Source organism: Eschrichtius robustus, chromosome 13, assembly GCF_028021215.1.
Source record: "Eschrichtius robustus isolate mEscRob2 chromosome 13, mEscRob2.pri, whole genome shotgun sequence".
Taxonomy (NCBI): Eukaryota; Metazoa; Chordata; class Mammalia; order Artiodactyla; family Eschrichtiidae; genus Eschrichtius; species Eschrichtius robustus.
In genome coordinates this window covers 80,951,112-80,969,080 of record NC_090836.1, presented here as the reverse complement: position 1 = coordinate 80,969,080, position 17,969 = coordinate 80,951,112, and the positions used below count along the sequence as shown (strand labels likewise).

The 17,969-nt window shown below is 37.9% G+C and overlaps 1 protein-coding gene across 10 annotated transcripts in view; it reads right to left on the bottom strand.

Annotated features, from left to right (window-relative positions):
- VEZT (vezatin, adherens junctions transmembrane protein) overlaps positions 1-17,969 on the bottom strand; it is a 73,423-nt gene that overhangs the window by 36,793 nt on the left and 18,661 nt on the right. For 6 of the 10 annotated variants that reach the window (XM_068561073.1, XM_068561068.1, XM_068561065.1 and 3 more), the window contains exon 2: positions 1,871-2,005. The exons of 1 other annotated variant lie outside the window; for it this stretch is intronic. In XM_068561073.1, the coding sequence (XP_068417174.1) occupies positions 1,871-2,005 (135 nt within the window). Of the gene's footprint in view, positions 1-1,733; positions 1,767-1,870; positions 2,006-15,747; positions 15,994-17,969 lie in introns of those variants that run through there. 3 more of the 10 variants (XM_068561067.1, XM_068561071.1, XM_068561070.1) reach the window with 3 other exon arrangements.

Below are 17,969 nucleotides of genomic sequence, written 5' to 3'. Positions count from 1 at the left end.
AAATACTTACAAAACCCAAGTTTACACACACACACTCACACACACAAGAGGTCAATGTCCATCTCCTGCCCCAACACTATCCCTTGGCCCATTCTTTGTCTTCTGTTGCCAAGTAATCTCAAATTCAAATTTTAGTCTGTAAATAATCTTTTATTTTTATTATTTTTTAAAAAATATTTATTTATTTGGCCATGCCGGGTCTTAGCTGCGGCACTCAAGATCCCCACTGCAGCACGCAGGATCTTCAGTTGCGGCATGCGAACTCTTAGTTGCAGCATGTGATATCTAGTTCCCCAACCAGGGATTGAACCCGGGCCCCCTGCGTTGGGAGCGTGAAGTCTTAGCCACTGGACCACCAGGGAAGTCCCAATAATCTTTTAGATATATCTTTAGATTTTGCTTTCAAAACTTTTCCCAGGAACATTCATATTTGAAAGGAGCAAGGAGAAGAAAGGGTTTAATTAAGTACAGAGGACTCTTGCTCCCCTAACTCCCACCTTGTGAGTGTTAGTGGAAAAAAAACCCCATTTCTCTGGTGTTTACTCTGCTGTTGCAATTGGGCCCAGCTTGGTTACCTCACATTTTACAGTTTTTCTAAGAAGTACAGAAGGAAAGATCTTTTCCTTTCTATCACACAGAGTAAATGACTAATTGAAAACTTTAAAATCCTCCTCCCAAAAGGAACCTGAATTATAATAAAACACTGATTAAACTAGAATGCTTAAGAAATGAGGTAATCTGGTTATATTTTTTTCTGTTAAATTAGAATTCCTTTTGTTAAAACTGAAATGTACTGGAATTTTTCTGACTTTAATAAATACAGCTAACAGAACATGAATCAATCTAGTAAATGTATTTTATAGAACATAATTATTGGTGGCTTCTTCTAGTATCTCAGCCTCACGATGTACATCAACTATGAAATATTCACTGTATAAAAGTATATGATAGGGCTTCCCTGGTGGCGCAGTGATTGAGGGTCTGCCTGCCAATGCAGGGGACACGGGTTCGAGCCCTGGTCCGGGAGGATCCCGTGTGCCGCGGAGCGGCTGGGCCCGTGAGCCACAATTGCTGAGCCCGCGCGTCTGGAGCCTGTGCTCCGCAGCAAGAGAGGCCGCAACGGTGAGAGGCCCGCGCATTGTGATGAAGAGTGGCCCCCGCTCGCCGCAACTAGAGGAAGCCCTCGCACAGAAACGAAGACCCAACACAGCCATAAATAAATAAATAAACAAATACTTAAAAAAAAAAAATGGAAAAAAAAAAGTATATGATACTGCAGATATAAAGGGCACCAGAAATTGAGGTAAATACACCCACTCCATCATATATCCTTGAAACTGTTTATTAAGTATTAATTTGCTTTCTTATAATTTGCATTCTCTTTAAAAAAGTTTTTGTTTTGTCTGCACTTGCTATCCCACTATTTTTTTCTTTTTTTTGAAATTAGTTATCTATTTTATACATATTAGTGTATATATGTGAATCCCAATCTCCCTCAAAGAAAAAAATTCTAGTTACTATAGGAATCCTATAGTTGGGTTCTCATTAAGGTTTTAGTTTATTTTTCTGGTTCCTTCCAGATAACTTCAATGTTTAAATATGTAATATATTTTAATCTTCAATCACATTAATTTTAATTCATTATACAAACTACCCATGAGATAGTCCAAAACAGCAAGGATTCATGTTTATCTAAACAGACACGTACTACTGATGAAATAAAAAAGTCTTACCAGTGCAAGGGAGAACATGGAGGTGCCAACAAGGTGTTTTCTTGTTTTTGTTTTTCGCAAGGATAAGGGTAAAGGCAGTTTAAATAATCAGTAAAGAACAAAAGATTGAGTCAAAGAGAATGAGTATGCCTTCTTACTTTTGGCAGGGCTCTTGCAGGAGGCTTTTGTTGTCCCTCTGTCACTGTGCATTTTTCTGGTTTTGGTGACAGAGAGGAACATACTTCGAAGTCTGTGTGTCCCAGATCCTGTAAGTACTGGTAAAGTGGAGAATTCTGAAAGAGCCATAAAGTAAATTTCAAGATCATTACTACAGTTGACCCTTTTAACAATAAGGGTTTGAACTGTGGGGTTCCACTTTGATGAAGATTTTAAAATATAAATACATATTATAGCACTACACAATGGAGGGTTGGTTGAAGCCCAGGAAGAGGAACTGAGAACAGAGAGGGCTGACTGTGAAGTTATACGCGGGTGGGTGCCTCTAACTCCCCTATGTTTCAAAGGTCAACTGTATTTCAGAAGTTTTAGAGGCCAAATTCAACATTATGACAAGTATGCCCAAATTCTTTAAGGCTTCTTCTATAAAGAATTGAATTATCTGTCACAATGCCACGTAACATTAAAAAAAAAAAATCAACAAACAATTCAACAGAGTAACCCAAAAAAGGAAAAACTAAAACACAGACTTTTTTTTTTTGAGTGAGTACCAGCAAGAAAAAATGAATTTAGGAATATAAGTAGATTTGTTAAGCAATTTCTTTGTCCACATTTTTGTAGTATTAGAATAGATTGCTTCATAATAGCTAATCCTGGCTAAAGATAGCTCCGAAAAGGACCTACAGTGAAAAATAGTTATTACTTGAAGCCAAGAAGAATTAATCAATGATCATACTATATCAATTATAAATTTATCATACCATCATATTAATTCATTCAAGCACAAATGAGTGTTATGTATCATATGCCAGCACTGTAAACAAACTTAAAACTCCAAGAAAGTTGGAGTTGCCTAAAATATGCCTACATACAAGCATATAGCAAATAAGAGAGGTAGGTTTGTGCAGGTTAAGAATACAAACTCTGGAGCCAGACTGCGGATTCAAGTCCCAATTCTCCCTCTTACTAGCTTGGTAACCCATGGCAATTTATAATCCTCTACTTCGGCTGTCTCATCTAAAAACAGGAATAATAACTAATACCTAACTCATAGGGTTCTTACGAGGACTAAATAAATATAAAGCATTTAGAACAGTCCTTGGCACATAGTAAGCATTCAATTTACACCTCAACTTTACATAAGCTATGTGGAAAGAGCACAGGTTTTGGAGCAGACCAAAAAAAAAAAAAGAACATCGAACAGAAACATCATCATCACTATTGAATGAAAATCCATGGGACAACTCTTTCTAGATAAGTGGCAAGCTTTAATTTTAACTTTTAGTCTTCTCTAAAGCACAAAGTTGGTAAATGTTTAAAATAAGTCTTGATTCCATTCAACAAGATTTTTAATACTTAAAAAAGACATGTCAGATACTAGAGATACAATAACAACCACCACCAAAACAACAGCCACTCAGATGACATAGTGCTATGTGGCAAAACCTCAACTAAGCATTTTACATGCATCGTCTCAGTTAAGGTTTACAACAAACTAAATTACCATCATCATTACTACTGTTATTCCCATTTCATAGATGAGGAAAGATTCACTCAGCTAGAGAAAGCAGGATAGGTCTGACTCCAAAGCCAGTGCTCTGAAATATTGTGCTATATTACCTAAAATTACAAATAGTCCCTCCTGTGTTTAGAGAGGAAGACACCAAAGAAGCTTACTTATAGTTTAGTACAGAGACACGAAGCAAATTAATAATTACAGGAATGTACTGGTTGCTGTGGAAACAGGAGGTAGCTAAATTAGACCAACGCTTTTAGGGAATGTATCTTTGAGTTTGGAAAAATGAGGAAGAGTGGGAATTTGCTGGACTGGTAGCAATTCACTGGATATTAATTTGAGGGAACAGGAAGATGAGTCAGATGCCTTCCTTTTAAGCTATGTTTAATTTCTCTTTTGAGAAAAATATGCAAAAATTTTAAAAATAAGGAGGAAGAATTTACTGTTTTATCCCTGTTATCAGACTTAAAATCTCTGGTGGCACAAATGGTTAATCTTTTTATCACCCATAATGTATCTTCAAATATTGCCTTGAGTTACTCAATCTGTATTTTCAAACTGAACTGTGAACCCCACCCTGCTCTGCCCCCAGAGTGGCAAAAGAACAAGAACGCTAGCTCTTTGGGCTGACCTTTGGAAAAGTTTACATACTTTAGAAAAAAACCCAAAACTTGTTTTTAAGGCAGTAGAACCCTTTCTTCAAATGAACTCCCATGGGGAAGAACAATAAATAAGATGGATCAAAGTGGAGTTACTCTAATTCAAGGGCCATCAAACTTCTTCTGTAAAAGGCCAGATAGTAAATATTTTAGGCTTTGCAGGCCATACGGTCTCTGTTGCAACTCATCAAGTCCGTTGCAGTAGTGTGAAAGCAGCCACAGACAATATATAGACCAATGAATGTGGTTATGTTCCAGTAAAACCTTATTTATGGAAATACCAAACTTTATAATTTTCATGCATCACAAAATATCATTCTTTTGGTATCTTCCCCAACCATTAAAAAAATGTAAAACACCATTCTTTGTTCACCAGCCATATAAAAAAGGCACAGCGGGAGTACAAATTGGCCCAACAGCCTTAGTCTGTTGACTCCCAACTCAATTAAGATCATGAGGTACACTCTTGCCTGCTAATTGTTCTCTGGGAGGAGGCCTAGGGGCTGGGGACGGGGCCAAACCTCTTTTTATTCAAACTGTAATGTCCTTCCTTACAGCACACTTAGCTGATGTTAAGTCAGCACTGACCACAATATCCCTTCCTTTTCCAGCTTATGTCACAGCTCACAAAATAACAAAATGGAGTATCTGTAACACAGATTTTTTTTTTTTAATTTTTTACTTATTATGTTTATTTTTGGCTGTGTCGGGTCTTCGTTTCTGTGTGAGGGCTTTCTCCAGTTGCGGCGAGTGGGGGCCACTCTTCATCGCGGTGCGCGGGCCTCCCACTATCGCGGCCTCTCTTGTTGCGGAGCAGAGGCTCCAGACCCTCAGGCTCAATAGTTGTGGCTCACGGGCCCAGTTGCTCCGCGGCATGTGGGATCCTCCCAGACCAGGGCTCGAACCCGTGTAACACAGATTTTTAAGAAGTGATTACACAGAAGAGGTACAATGAATACTTTGTTCTCCCTTTTTGTTTGCACATTAACTAAGAGCATACACACTCAGTTTGGATCACCATAGTCTGGAACACTTGTTATTTCATATTTCACAAAACAGCAGCATTAATTGTTTACCTTGTGTACTACTGATTATGTCCAACGGTGTCTTTTTTTTTTAAAAATTTATTGATTTATTTATTTATTTTTGGCTGTGTTGGGTCTTCGTTGCTGTGCGCGGGTTTTCTCTAGTTGCAGCGAGCAGGGGTTACTCTCTGTTGTGATGTGCGGGCTTCTCATTGTCGTGGCTTCTCTTGTTGCAGAGCACGGGCTCTAGGCGCACAGGCTTCAGTAGTTGTGGCTCACGGGCTCCAGAGCACAGGCTCAGTAGTTGTGGTGCACGGGCTTAGTTGCTCCGCAGCATGTGGGATCTTCCCAGGCCAGGGTTCAAACCTGTGTCCCCTGCATTGGCAGGCGGATTCTTAACCACTGCGCCACCAGGGAAGCCCCAACAGTGTCTTTTGATACGGTAATTCTACCAGTAACTTATTCCGACTTTTCTCCAAACAAAACTTCTCAATAACTTTTTGGCTGGTTCATAAGCTTCTGGTCAAAGGTGTGACATACATACCCATTTGTGCTACGCAACTATGAATGATGCCTTAGCAGTTCTGGTTTCTTCCTCATCTTTAGTGATAGAATTCATCACTTTCAGCCTAGAAAGCACTGTTTTACAGTTCTGGAAAATTCTGGCTTGCCAAGGTCATCATTGTACTTTGTTTCATGGCTTTATGTAACTAAGTTTTTGGCAAAATTTCAGAGTAGACCACCTCTGGAGACAACGGATGAAGGTACTGCAGGTCCAATAAAATGTTAATTCCAGTCATCATCGTATTTCATGTCTGCACTCTTCTCTTTTTAGCTGTTAATGCAAATCATATCACTTTCTAACACATATAAACTCAGACTATACGAACACTAAAGCTCTACTGACTATGTTTATGATAGTATTCTGAGTTGTAGCATTTATTTTACTGTTTTATTTCCACTTTTACGATTCAATCACCTTTGAGCCAAAAGAAAATTTAACCAATGATGGGACTTCCCTGGTGGCGCAGAGGTTAAGAGGGGACACAGGTTTGAGCCCTGGTCCGGGAAGATCCCACATGCCGCAAAGCAACTAAGGCCGTGCACCACAACTACTGAGCCTGTGCTCTGGAGCCCACGAGCCACAACTACTGAGCCCGCGTGCCACAACTACTGAAGCCCGCGCGCGCCTAGAGCCCGTGCTCCGCAACAAAGAGAAGCCACTGCAATGAGAAGCCTGCACAACGCAACGAAGAGTAGCCCCCGCTCGCCGCAACTAGAGAAAGCCCGCACGCAGCAACAAAGACCCAACGCAGCCCAAAATTAATTAAAAAATTTAACCAATGATAACACACAAATGAAAAACAAACATCCTTTGGTTAACAAACTGAACATTAGCCAAGAAGAACTGACCAAGATAGATCTTGTAGCACAAGAGCAATTTTTAAGAATGCAAAGGGATTTTTAGTAAAGTTATTTTATATTAATTTAAAAAATGTCTGGCAGATAAAATTATCTTTTTCTCTGAAACTGCCAAATAACCTGTGCACTATTTGAAAGATCTCAGATAACCAAATCATGACCAGTGGTTCTCAAATTGTTTTGGTCTCAAGACCCCTTTATGATCTTAAAAATTACTGAAGCTCCCAAAGAGCTTTTGTTTATGTGGCTGTCTAACAATATTTACCATACTGGAAATTGAAACTAAAAAATTGAAACATTTATTAACTTACTTAAAATAACTTAAAATAACAATAAACCCATTATAAATTTATGTAAACAACATAATTTTAATGAAAATTTTTTTCCACAATGAAAGAAATGTATTAAGAGTGGATTGTTTTATATTTTTGCACATCTCTTGAAGTCTACCTTAACAGGAGGTAGCTGGATTCTTATATACACTTCTGTATTGAATCAGTTGTAATTTTTTATTTTGGATTAAGTATATAAAGAAAATCAGAGCTTAAACAGATATGTAGTTGGAAATGGAGGAGTATTTTAAGTCTTTTCTGATAATTGTGTTATCAAAGAATAGCCATACCAAACTTGACAAGTGATAATTTTGAAAAGGTTAATTTTAACAGGCAATATGAAACCATATTGATTAGCTTTTCATACTCTGTACATGCATGACAGAATGAGAAAGAGGCAAATAATGTCTTTGTATAAAACCTGATCACCCAATATAAAATACTTTTTCTTTTACAGCAAGGTGACGCTCCCTATTGCAACAGCCTTAACCACTATATTTGGAGGTTTGCAGCTATTAGGCTTAAAAACAAACACACAGAAATTTCTATGATTCATATAATGAGTATTATTATAGGTTGATCCAGCTTCAGAACGGGACTTTTTTTTTTTTTTGTGGAGGGTTAGGCAGAGTAGGTGGTGATAGGTAATTTTCTCTGTTATAACTTTTTCCTTGGTTCAAGCGAAACAGAACCACAAATGTTTCAGTTAAGTTGTTTTCTTGAAGAGAAATTATTAGCACTGGACTCAAACTGTAATTCTGTAGTATTGGAGAATGTTACTGCTGCCAAAAGAAATATGAGAAATCCCAGACACAGCATGTGGGAGCTTCTCCTCAGGAAATCCTTGTGGTTCACTATTCCTGTAAATTTTAGCTGACAGAAAACACACATCACAGCACCAGAAAGAATTTTGCTAAGTGAAAAAATGCCAACAGTCCTTGGTTGTGCTAAGATTGCTCTGATGACTGAAATATATTTTTGTAAGAAAAATAAACAAAAATAGACAGGAAACCCCAGTATTTTTGCTGAACAAGCACTACAATAAAATGACTCTTTAAGTCCCAGACTACCTGCACTTCATGCTCCCTCCAAGATATCAGATCCCACACTAATGGATATATAAAGTTTGAATGCATTTTAATGCATTGTTTATTTTCTGCATGATTTATGGTGCATTCTACATAAGTGCCAGTACCATTATTGCTGGTTTGCATTTAGAAAGGAAGATTAGGGCTTCCCTGGTGGCGCAGTGGTTGAGAGTCTGCCTGCCGGTGCAGGGGACACGGGTTCGAGCCCTGGTCTGGGAGGATCCCACGTGCCTCGGAGCGGCTGGGCCCGTGAGCCACAATTGCTGAGCCTGCGCGTCTGGAGCCTGTGCTCCGCAACAGGAGAGGCCGCGATGGTGAGAGGCCCGCGCACCACGATGAAGAGTGGCCCCCACTTGCCACAACTGTGGCAAGAAAGCCCTCGCACAGAAACTAAGACCCAACACAGCCATAAATAAATAAATAAATAAATAAAATTTAAAAAAAAAAAAAAAGAAAGGAAGATTAACTAGTGCCGAAATGGAGGTGATGAGTAAAATGCTTTTATTATTAGGTTTGCTCTCCTAAACCGCTTTAAACCCTTACGGATAGAACAAGTTGTAATCCTTCAGGTTCTAGCCCAGAAAGGGAAGAGTAGGCCAAACCTGGCAGAATTAGACAACTCATAATAATAAATACTAATTAAATATCCTCCATGTAGCAGGTAATATGTAGGCACAGGGGAGGAAACAGAACAGGTGAGGTCTTTGCTAAAAAAGTTTCATCCTATGACACTTCTGATAAAACCATGGTACACTGGGCTTTCAACAGTACAAAGGAAAATGCTGAGTAGTCTGATACTTTCCAACTAAGTTGCTAGTTTCAGGAAAACCCTCTCTTGGTCTTAGCTTCCTTAAGTACAAAATAAGAATGCTACGAAGTTCTTAAACTTTTCAGGTAGTAAAACAAAACTCACGACGTTCCTTGGGAAACAAGATAAAAAAGTGGTATGTTAAAATATAGAATTTTGTGCTAACTAGAATGCCATTTTATCCTATGTAATCGGCCAAGTCCACAATGTGGAAATTCTACAGATCAAATTACCCAGTTTCTTCAACAAATAAATGATATAATAAAGGTGGAGGTGGAGAAAACTGCTAACGACTAAAGGGACGTATCACCCAAATGTGATAGATGGACTTTGTTAGGATCCTGGTTTGAACAGTTGTAAGAAGACATTTTTGAGATACTTGAGGCAATCCAAACACAGATTAGGTATTAGATGATATTAGGGAATTATTATTAATTTTTTTAGATAATTGTATTGGAGTTAGCATCAAAAAAAAGAGAGAGATTACTTATCTGTTGGAGATGCATACTGAATTTTACAGGTGAAATTAAGTAATGTCTGGAATTTGCTCTAAAATACTCCAAGAAAAAAGATGGGGGTGGGAGGGGAACAGAAGAGACAGTTTGGCAAAATGTTAACAGCTGCTCAAGCTGAAGCTGGGTGATGGGCACATGCAACTTTCACTGTATTACTCTTTTTATGTATAATTTTAAATTCTATTATAAAAGTTTTGAAAAGTCAGATGCTAGGTTTTCCCAGAGTCTAGTATAAAAGATTTAAGAAAATACTATGGCAAAAAAATGTAAAATTGAAAAAATTCAAGTTGTTATTTTAATCTGGGAAAAAGATAAGTTTATTAAACTTTAGAATAGAACACTCAAGCCTTTACAAACTTCCATATAACAGTAGTGGTACTTTTAGTATCTACTGAAAGAGAATATGACAAAAAGCGAACATTAATTTAGCAACATCTTTAAATGAACTTGTCAGTTAATCACACAAGCATCAAATAGTATAATATGTGTACATGATATTTTATTTATTTACTAAAAAAATTTAGATAACACTGGGCAATGTTTGGATTTGCAAACTTCCTGCAAAAATTCAGGCCACTCAATACTTCCACCTAAAACAACAAACGTCAAAAGTACTCTCCAGCAACAAGATTTCCAGTTACCAGTCTTACTGGAGGTAGAAATGAACGGCTAATTACATATCGGTGTCAATTATTCATATTTACTTTTCAAAAATTAATGTGAAGCTTGTGGAACAAGCAGTTCTCAATTATGTGATTTTTGAAGCCATGTTTAGACAGTGAAAAACAAAACCCCAGTATATTCCTATGGAGCAGTAGTTCTCAAAGTAGACTTTGCCCCCATTCCCCAACTCCGACATTTGGCAATGTCTGAAGATGTTTTTGGTTGTTATAACTGAGGAGGCGAGGAGTGTTACTGGCATCTAATGGGTGGAGATCAGGGATGCTACTCAACATCCTGCAATGCACAGGATGAGCCCCACAAGCTATGCAGCTCAAACTGTCAACAATGCTGAGGTTGAGAAACCCTGTTTTAGAGTATAAGGAATCACAGGTTGAAAAAATTCCCCCAAAATAAGTAGCCCAGCAGCTGCTTTCATTACTTATTTCTTACTTTGGGAAAATGATTCAAAAACCAAAATGGAGCACAGAAACAAAGACCCAACACAGCCAAAAGTGAATAAAAAATAAATTTATATAAAAAAAAAAGAAAACCAAAATGGAAAATTAGTTATTTTTCCATGACTTGCAATCTAAAAACTCAATAGGCTCTCTAACAGTGAAATGAGTTACCTTCAAAATAACTGTATCAGAGTTTATGCATTAAAATTTTAACCAGCCACCAATACTATATAAAACCAAAATAATTACAGCACTTGGTTATATTTGGAGATTATTTCTAAATGAACTTCTTGTTCGTCTGAACTTCAGTTTTCCAATAAAATAATTTCCTTATTAAAAAATTTCTGGGGCTTCCCTGGTGGCGCAGTGGTTGAGAATCTGCCTACCAATGCAGGGGACACGGGTTCGAGCCCTGGTCTGGGAAGATCCCACATGCCGCAGAGCAGCTAGGCCCGTGAGCCACAATTACTGAGCCTGCGCATCTGGAGCCTGTGCTCCGCAACAAGAGAAGCCGTGATAGTGAGAGGCCCGCGCATCGCGATGAAGAGTGGCCCCCGCTTGCCGCAACTGGAGAAAGCCCTCGCACAGAAATGAAGACCCAGCACAGCCATATATAAATAAATAAATAAAAATAAATATTAAAAAAAAAAATTTCTGTTGGGGTCTCAACATATATATTTCTTATATATAAGAAATATATATGTGACTAACTGGGCCACATACGTAACTAGGAAAGTTAGATATCTAAATAAATTTAGCTTCTTCCACAAATGGCATCTTACTAAGAAGTGGTTTCCTTTGGCTACTGGCACACCTCTGTCAATGCTATAGGCCCACAAGCAAGCACCTGCATCAGGCTGAGAAACAGCCAGCAGAACCCTAAGATGCTCTTTCCAAACTAATCCTGATGTACCCTCTGGACACTCTCCTTCTCTTCCCCAGAAGAGCTCTCTCAGAAGAGCTGTATACCTTTTTAGAAAAGCAATCTGTAGTCTGCAACAACTACTGGCCAAATTCTGATTCTGGTTCCTCATCAACTATTTGCTCTGTCTTCTAGATGCTAGTGATTGACTGCTAACAGCATTCCACTAGAAAAGGTTAGCAAAAGGGAAACTTAAATGGCAATCATCATTTGTTCATCTACCACTAACCAAATATTTATCGAGCACCTACTATACTAACTACAGTTATAGTAATTTTCTACCATTAACTTCTCCCAGAGGATATTCAAGGAAAAGTTAACTTTGCTTTACCTATAAAAGGAAACTAAGTTCAACTGCTCAACTTCATGGATTTTTTTTTCTTACTGTTTTTAAATTAAAAATTCAAACAGTACAAAAAGATACAAAATGTGAAAAAACTTTTTTTCCTACCCCTAATCACTACTCCTTCTCCCAAAATGTAATAAGCATTCTTTAGTTTGTGAATTCTTCCCCCCAAATTTGGTATCCATTTATGACTGAAAGTGGCTGTCAATAGAGATGACTAAGATGACTCCCACATTTTTGGTTTGAACAAGTACGTGGTGCTATTTACTGAAATATAAAATAGCAGCAGAGGAACAAGTCTGAAGAGGGAGGCAATGAGTTAGAGGAACCTGTGAGATATTCAAATGTGAGTAATTTGGACCTAAAATATTTGGAGATCAGGAGAGTGGCCTAGTCTGAATGAATAGATTTTTTGGCAAATAGGTATGGTGGCAAACCCATACAAGAGCATATAGGTATGGTAACACATGGAGTAAATGAGATCAGCTAAAGATAACTCATAGTGTGAGAAGACAAGAGGGCCCTAAGAGAGATCAATATTTTAGAAGAGAGTAAAGCCAAAGCTGGAAAATAATAAGAGTAAAAGTAAAAACAGTTAAGATTTGTTGAGTTGATTATATGTTAGGCATTAAGTTAAGCATATTTTATAATACCTCATTTACTCCTAACAACAAACTTCTAAAGAGGTATTATTACTACCACCCCCATTTTAGAAGGAAACTGGTGTATACGGAGGTTAAATAAGTTGTCCAAGGTCACCCAGCAGAACGTGAAGCTAGCTGGTCTGAGTCCAAAGCCTACACCCTTAACCATAACACAAAATTGCCTGAGGAAAAAGGAGATGTAAAGGGAACAACTAACGCTTCTCTCACAAATTTGTCTTACTATTTTAAAATATGTTTTTAAAAAAAATTTTATTTACTTTATTTTTGGCTGCATTGAGTCTTCATTGTTGTGTGCAGGCTTTTCTCTGGTTGCGGTGAGTGGGGGCTACTCTTCGTTGTGGTGTGTGGGTTTCTCTTGTTGTGGAGCACGGGCTCTAGGTGCACGGGCTTCAGTAGTTGTGGCACGCAGGCTCAGTAGTTGTGGCTTGCGGGCTCCAGAGCGCAGGCTCAGTAGTTGTGGCACACGGGCTTAGTTGCTCCGCGGCATGTGGGATCTTCCCGGACCACGGCTTGAACCCGTGTCCCCTGCATTGGCAGGCGGATTCTTAACCACTGTGCCAACCAGAGAAGCCCCTAAAATATAGGTTTTATTGTACAGGTGTGGTGAGGCCAACAGATCAGCAGACAACTGCCATTGGAAAGATAGTTTGTTATATTCACAGATCCCAAGGGAAGGGAGCAGGCTGTGCCACAAGGGAGGGATGTGCATGTGGGCAGCACCATGGTCAGTCAGGAGGGAGAGGAGGGAAATTATGGGAGAGAGCCTTTATTGTTCTTTCTGTGGGAAGGAATGGGCAACGCAAGGTAAGCAGGCTTAAGGCTGGCGAAATGGATGATTTCAGCAGTCTCTGGAGCATAAGGGCTGTCCCTAGTAGGGTCTGGTACCTGACCCCAGTATGATTAGGCAGATAGATAGTAGCCAGGTGAGTAGTGTACTATCATTTAGTAACCTGGGAGGAGCAACCCCTCCAGGGTCAGCAAGGCTCCAAGTTGTTACATGCATCAGAATACAGAAAGTAAAAGAGATGGCTAATATATGTCAGATTTTATATTCTGTAAGGTCTAAAATGCAGGCCCTGCATGGTACAATTTTTAATTCACTTATATATTTCCCCCCTCTCTTCAGGCTGTCCTCATCTCAAATTATTCCCCTTTCACTGGTGGCTCTAAGTTTCACAGAACTACAGTCTCTTAAATCTGGATTTTTTTCCCTGTGAGTATATTTTAGAAAATGGCAGCTCCTCCAAACCTTCACAGAATTGGTATTCTTATGATCTATAGGCTCCATGATTTTTCTGTTTACTCATTCCAGGGTTCCAGTTTCCCACAGGCTATGGGGGCCATAGGTAGTGGACATCTGGAAATAGCCCTTGACTTGCTCCCTCTGCCCATTTCTCAGGCTAAAGCAGTGTTTACCTCTGGTTTGGAAATGTCAATGGAGGCTGCTAATTCTGTTTGATGCTACCAGCTGCACTTTTTTCTCACAAGAGGATGATCAGTGTAGACGCTCATCTGTTTGTTGATTCCCTCACCACTAATTCCTCCCCAAACAGCAGCACTAAACATTTACTGAGTAACCACACTGCCAGGCATTGTTCTAAACATTTTTATGTACTAACTCTCATCGTTACAATAACCTTTTATGGCAGAACTCATTTAAGATAAGAGGAAACTAAGGCACAGAGAGACCAAGTAACTTGGCCAAGGTCACAGAGACAGTAAATGGTAGAGCCAGGATTTGAACCTAGGCAGCCTGACAGTTAAAGCTGTTATTTACTCCACTACATTGCAAATAACTTAAAGTAAGTAAGTTCATTAACTTGGTCTAATATAGTATTTTGTATAGTTTGCATATTTTTTAACCAGAAACTGAACTTGTAATTTTTAAATTACTTAACAGATTAAGTTAGAAAATTCAAAACAGGTCAGCATAAGTCTCCCAATAATATCTACATTTATTACCAATCATTTCTCTTTCAGATGAGCTATAATTCATATGCATTTGCCTCAGATTACACAAGCGTAGAAGCTGGCTACAAAGAATCTTGTTTTAAAAATCCAATGAGCTGGACTTAAAAGTGGTTTGAAAGAATAGAGTGTTATTACAATGACAATATATTCATGTGTGTTATTTGTGTGGAAAAAGGTGCCCAACATAAGGTCTGATTACAAAGGTGCTGAATTCTTAATTTAGCAAATGAATAGAATGATCCCGAGCACTTTTCTGTATCAAAACTAATGATCTACTCAACTATTACACAGTTCCTTTATTTACAGCATCAGTACTATATCAAAGCAAAATGCTAACTACTGTCAGATGTCAGATGTTATGTGATCTCTGCAAGTCTATATTAAACACAAAAAGCAATAGGAAAATAGTTAGCTACTAACAGAAGGTAGTAGGAGGCAGGAAGCATTGGCATAGAAACCTGAAATTGTGTGATGTAGAAGTAACTGTTAATGAAGACTTTACAACGATATAAATCTGTGTTTCGAAGCCTTCAATTTCCATTCCCTTGTTAATAGAATTTATCAAATTACTTACAGGTAACTTTTTTTTTCAAGTCTGTATCAATTTTTAGTTTCTTCAGGAAAAAACTACTATAATTCAAGTTACATACTTTAAAAAGTTTCTATCATACCAGTAGAACCTCTAAAAGATCTTTTATTCAAAACAAAATCTTTAAGGAAAAAGATATCTGTAAAAGGAATCTGATGGAGAATATTTGTCTGGAAACAATTATTTATTAGCTATTAAAAATATTTTAAAAGTCTTTTATCTGAATACTGCTTAAAGCTGTAGGTCTAAATGTGATTATCAATATAGAACAGCATTTTTTTTGGAAAATATGATCGAAAAGGATGAACTCCTGTTGTCAGTTGCTATGATTTCCTTATTTCTTCCCAGTTAACTGCAGAACCCCACAAAATAAGCTGATGAGGAAGACAAGACTGTCATGACCAAATTACGCAAGGTAGCTATTTTCTCTATTTTTAATGAAGAAGCTTTTGGTATATAAAGAGCTAAAACCGTCACAGTTAACAAAACCCTACAAAGGGAAATAAATTTCTCCACTACTATTAATTATATTGCCAATATACAGAATTTCTATAGACCTTCCACTTACCTTTAATCAGTACACAATCACAAAGTATAATTTAAAAATAACTACTTATTGCCCCCCCCCACCTTAAACCTTGAATAATATCATAGAAAGTAGCTTGCAAAATTAAAGATATTATAAAATAACAGGAAATACTTTTTGGAGTATACACATTTCAGTATAACTTCTAAATTACTATTCCAAAAGCCCCAAATCCATGTGTTAATTTAATTGTTCCTCATTATCAGCAAAGCAAAATCTAATCATAAAACTTAAAAACATTAAGTAAGCTAAAAGGGTTCTTTAAAATTGGTCCAATGAATTAAACTACTCACAGGCAGCATAGTTCTAATTTCTCCACTTGACCTAGAGGAAAAATTTACTGCCTCTTGACCATATTCCTTTGATCCGTACACTTCTTTCTTTGATGGTTCCCACTTGTTTCTCCAGCACTACCGTACAAAATGGCCACTGAACTGGAGGGCGTGTCTTCATCATTACTAAGCATTTTCCTATCAGAAGCAGTTCTTTGAAAAAACCTGAACGTAATTTCTTCAGTGCCACTCGGTATTACTCCATAACTGCAGAAGTAGTAATAGGGATAGTGGTGTTTAAAAAATACCATTAGAGAATATTACTTAATATTTACATTTACTTAGGTTATTTTTTTTAAACCAACAGCAGATAAGACATATATTCATAAATTTTCCTGGCTGCAGGCTTCTGATATTTTCCAACAGAAATTCATTCTATCCAATTAATCTTTCATGAAATGTTATAAACAACAAAAAGCTTTAAAAACATTAACTTTACATTTTTTCCTATATAATAGTACAAATGTACTTAAGTACAATAACATCTAGTCCAAAACAAAACATATCCATCAAAAGAAAGATGAAGAGATGCAAAGGGAGAAAACTCACACAGCTTATAGGCTCAACTGATTAAAAACAAAGAGCAATAGTGACTTGGTCTTAACTAAGGAAAGAGAAGAAAGTAATCCTGATTGAGCTCTCTCTAGTTCTGATGCTACCCTTAATGTTATTCAGTATATGGTTCATCAACTGGCATATATTGGGCACTTACTGAAGGTACAGCAGAAGCAAGATGAGAAAGGAAAACTATCATTTTTAACTGCTTTAGAAAAAAAATTAGAGCCAGGTTAAACACACTGGCAAAATGTTGGGTGTGAGAAGAGCGTGCAGTAAACATTAAAATGAGGTTTGGACATTATTAGATCACATCCAACCTTATTTTCTTTTTTCCTTATTCCAAATAGTAATAATAAAAAAGGTGGAGACAGAATTTGTGGTTCTGTTAAGAGATAGAGGGGAGGTCTTTCTCTCAAAATGATTCATTATTCCCTATCATCAGGGAGCTTCTGCAAGGAAAAGTAAAACCAAAAAAAATGGCAAAATATATACTAAAGTAGAAAATCCACTTTAATAAAGTAGAAAATCCACTTTAATAAATGTGTTAAAGAGATATGAGGTTAACTACTGTGGATTTATCAGCAAAATCTCAACGATAGGATATAGTTGGCCAGATTCTGTCAGCAAAATAAATTACAAAGTGGATTTAAAAATAAAGGATGTCCTCAAATATTTCAAATAAAGATGAATAGGCATTCTGATCTTCTGTAGTGGGAGTAACATTACATGTGTTAGCAATATTCTAAAAACCCAGAGACAATGAAGTCAGTACACTAACACTATAGCCCTGTGGAGTACATTGAGCTTTGGGCCTTTTCTCCTAACTCCTTAAGGCATGATTTGCTCCTGGGAACTCAGAGAACACCTGGTAGAGAACCAGGAAAACTAAAATTGAGCCAGGGTTTCTGATCTAAAAATAGACTGGAGGGCTTCCCTGGTGGCACAGCGGTTAAGAATCCACCTGCCAATGCAGGGGACACGGGTTCGAGCCCTGGTCTGGGAAGATCCCACATGCCGCAGAGCAACTAAGCCCATGTGCCACAACTACTGAGCCTGTGTTCTAGAGCCCGCGTGCCACAACTATTGAGCCCATGTGCCACAACTACTGAAGCCCGTGCGCCTAGAGCCCATGCTCCACAACAAAAGAAGCCACCGCCATGAGAAGCCCGCGCTTGGCAACGAAGAGTAGCCCCCGCTCACTGCAACTAGAAAAAGCCCGCACACAGCAGCGAAGACCCAATGCAGCCAAAAATAAATAAATAAAATAAATAAATAAAAAAAAATAGACTGGAAATGAGCAGAATCTCTTCCTGTATTTCCTAATTAATGGAAGCCCCTAGGGGCCTACTCTCATTTAGTAAACCAACCTACCAGATTCAAGAAAAATTTAATACTAAAGGATGATCTGGTATAACTCCTTTATAACAGATGGGAAACAAGCTTTAGAGAAATTAAGTGATTCACTTAAGATATCATTGCTAATCAATCTTAGTCTCTTGACTACTAGTCTAGTCCCCTTTCCACAATGTTTTCAAAAAATGAAAGCTGTAGGGCTTCCCTGGTGGCGCAGTGGTTAAAGAATCCGCCAGCCAAGGCAGGGGACACGGGTTCGAGCCCTGGTCCGG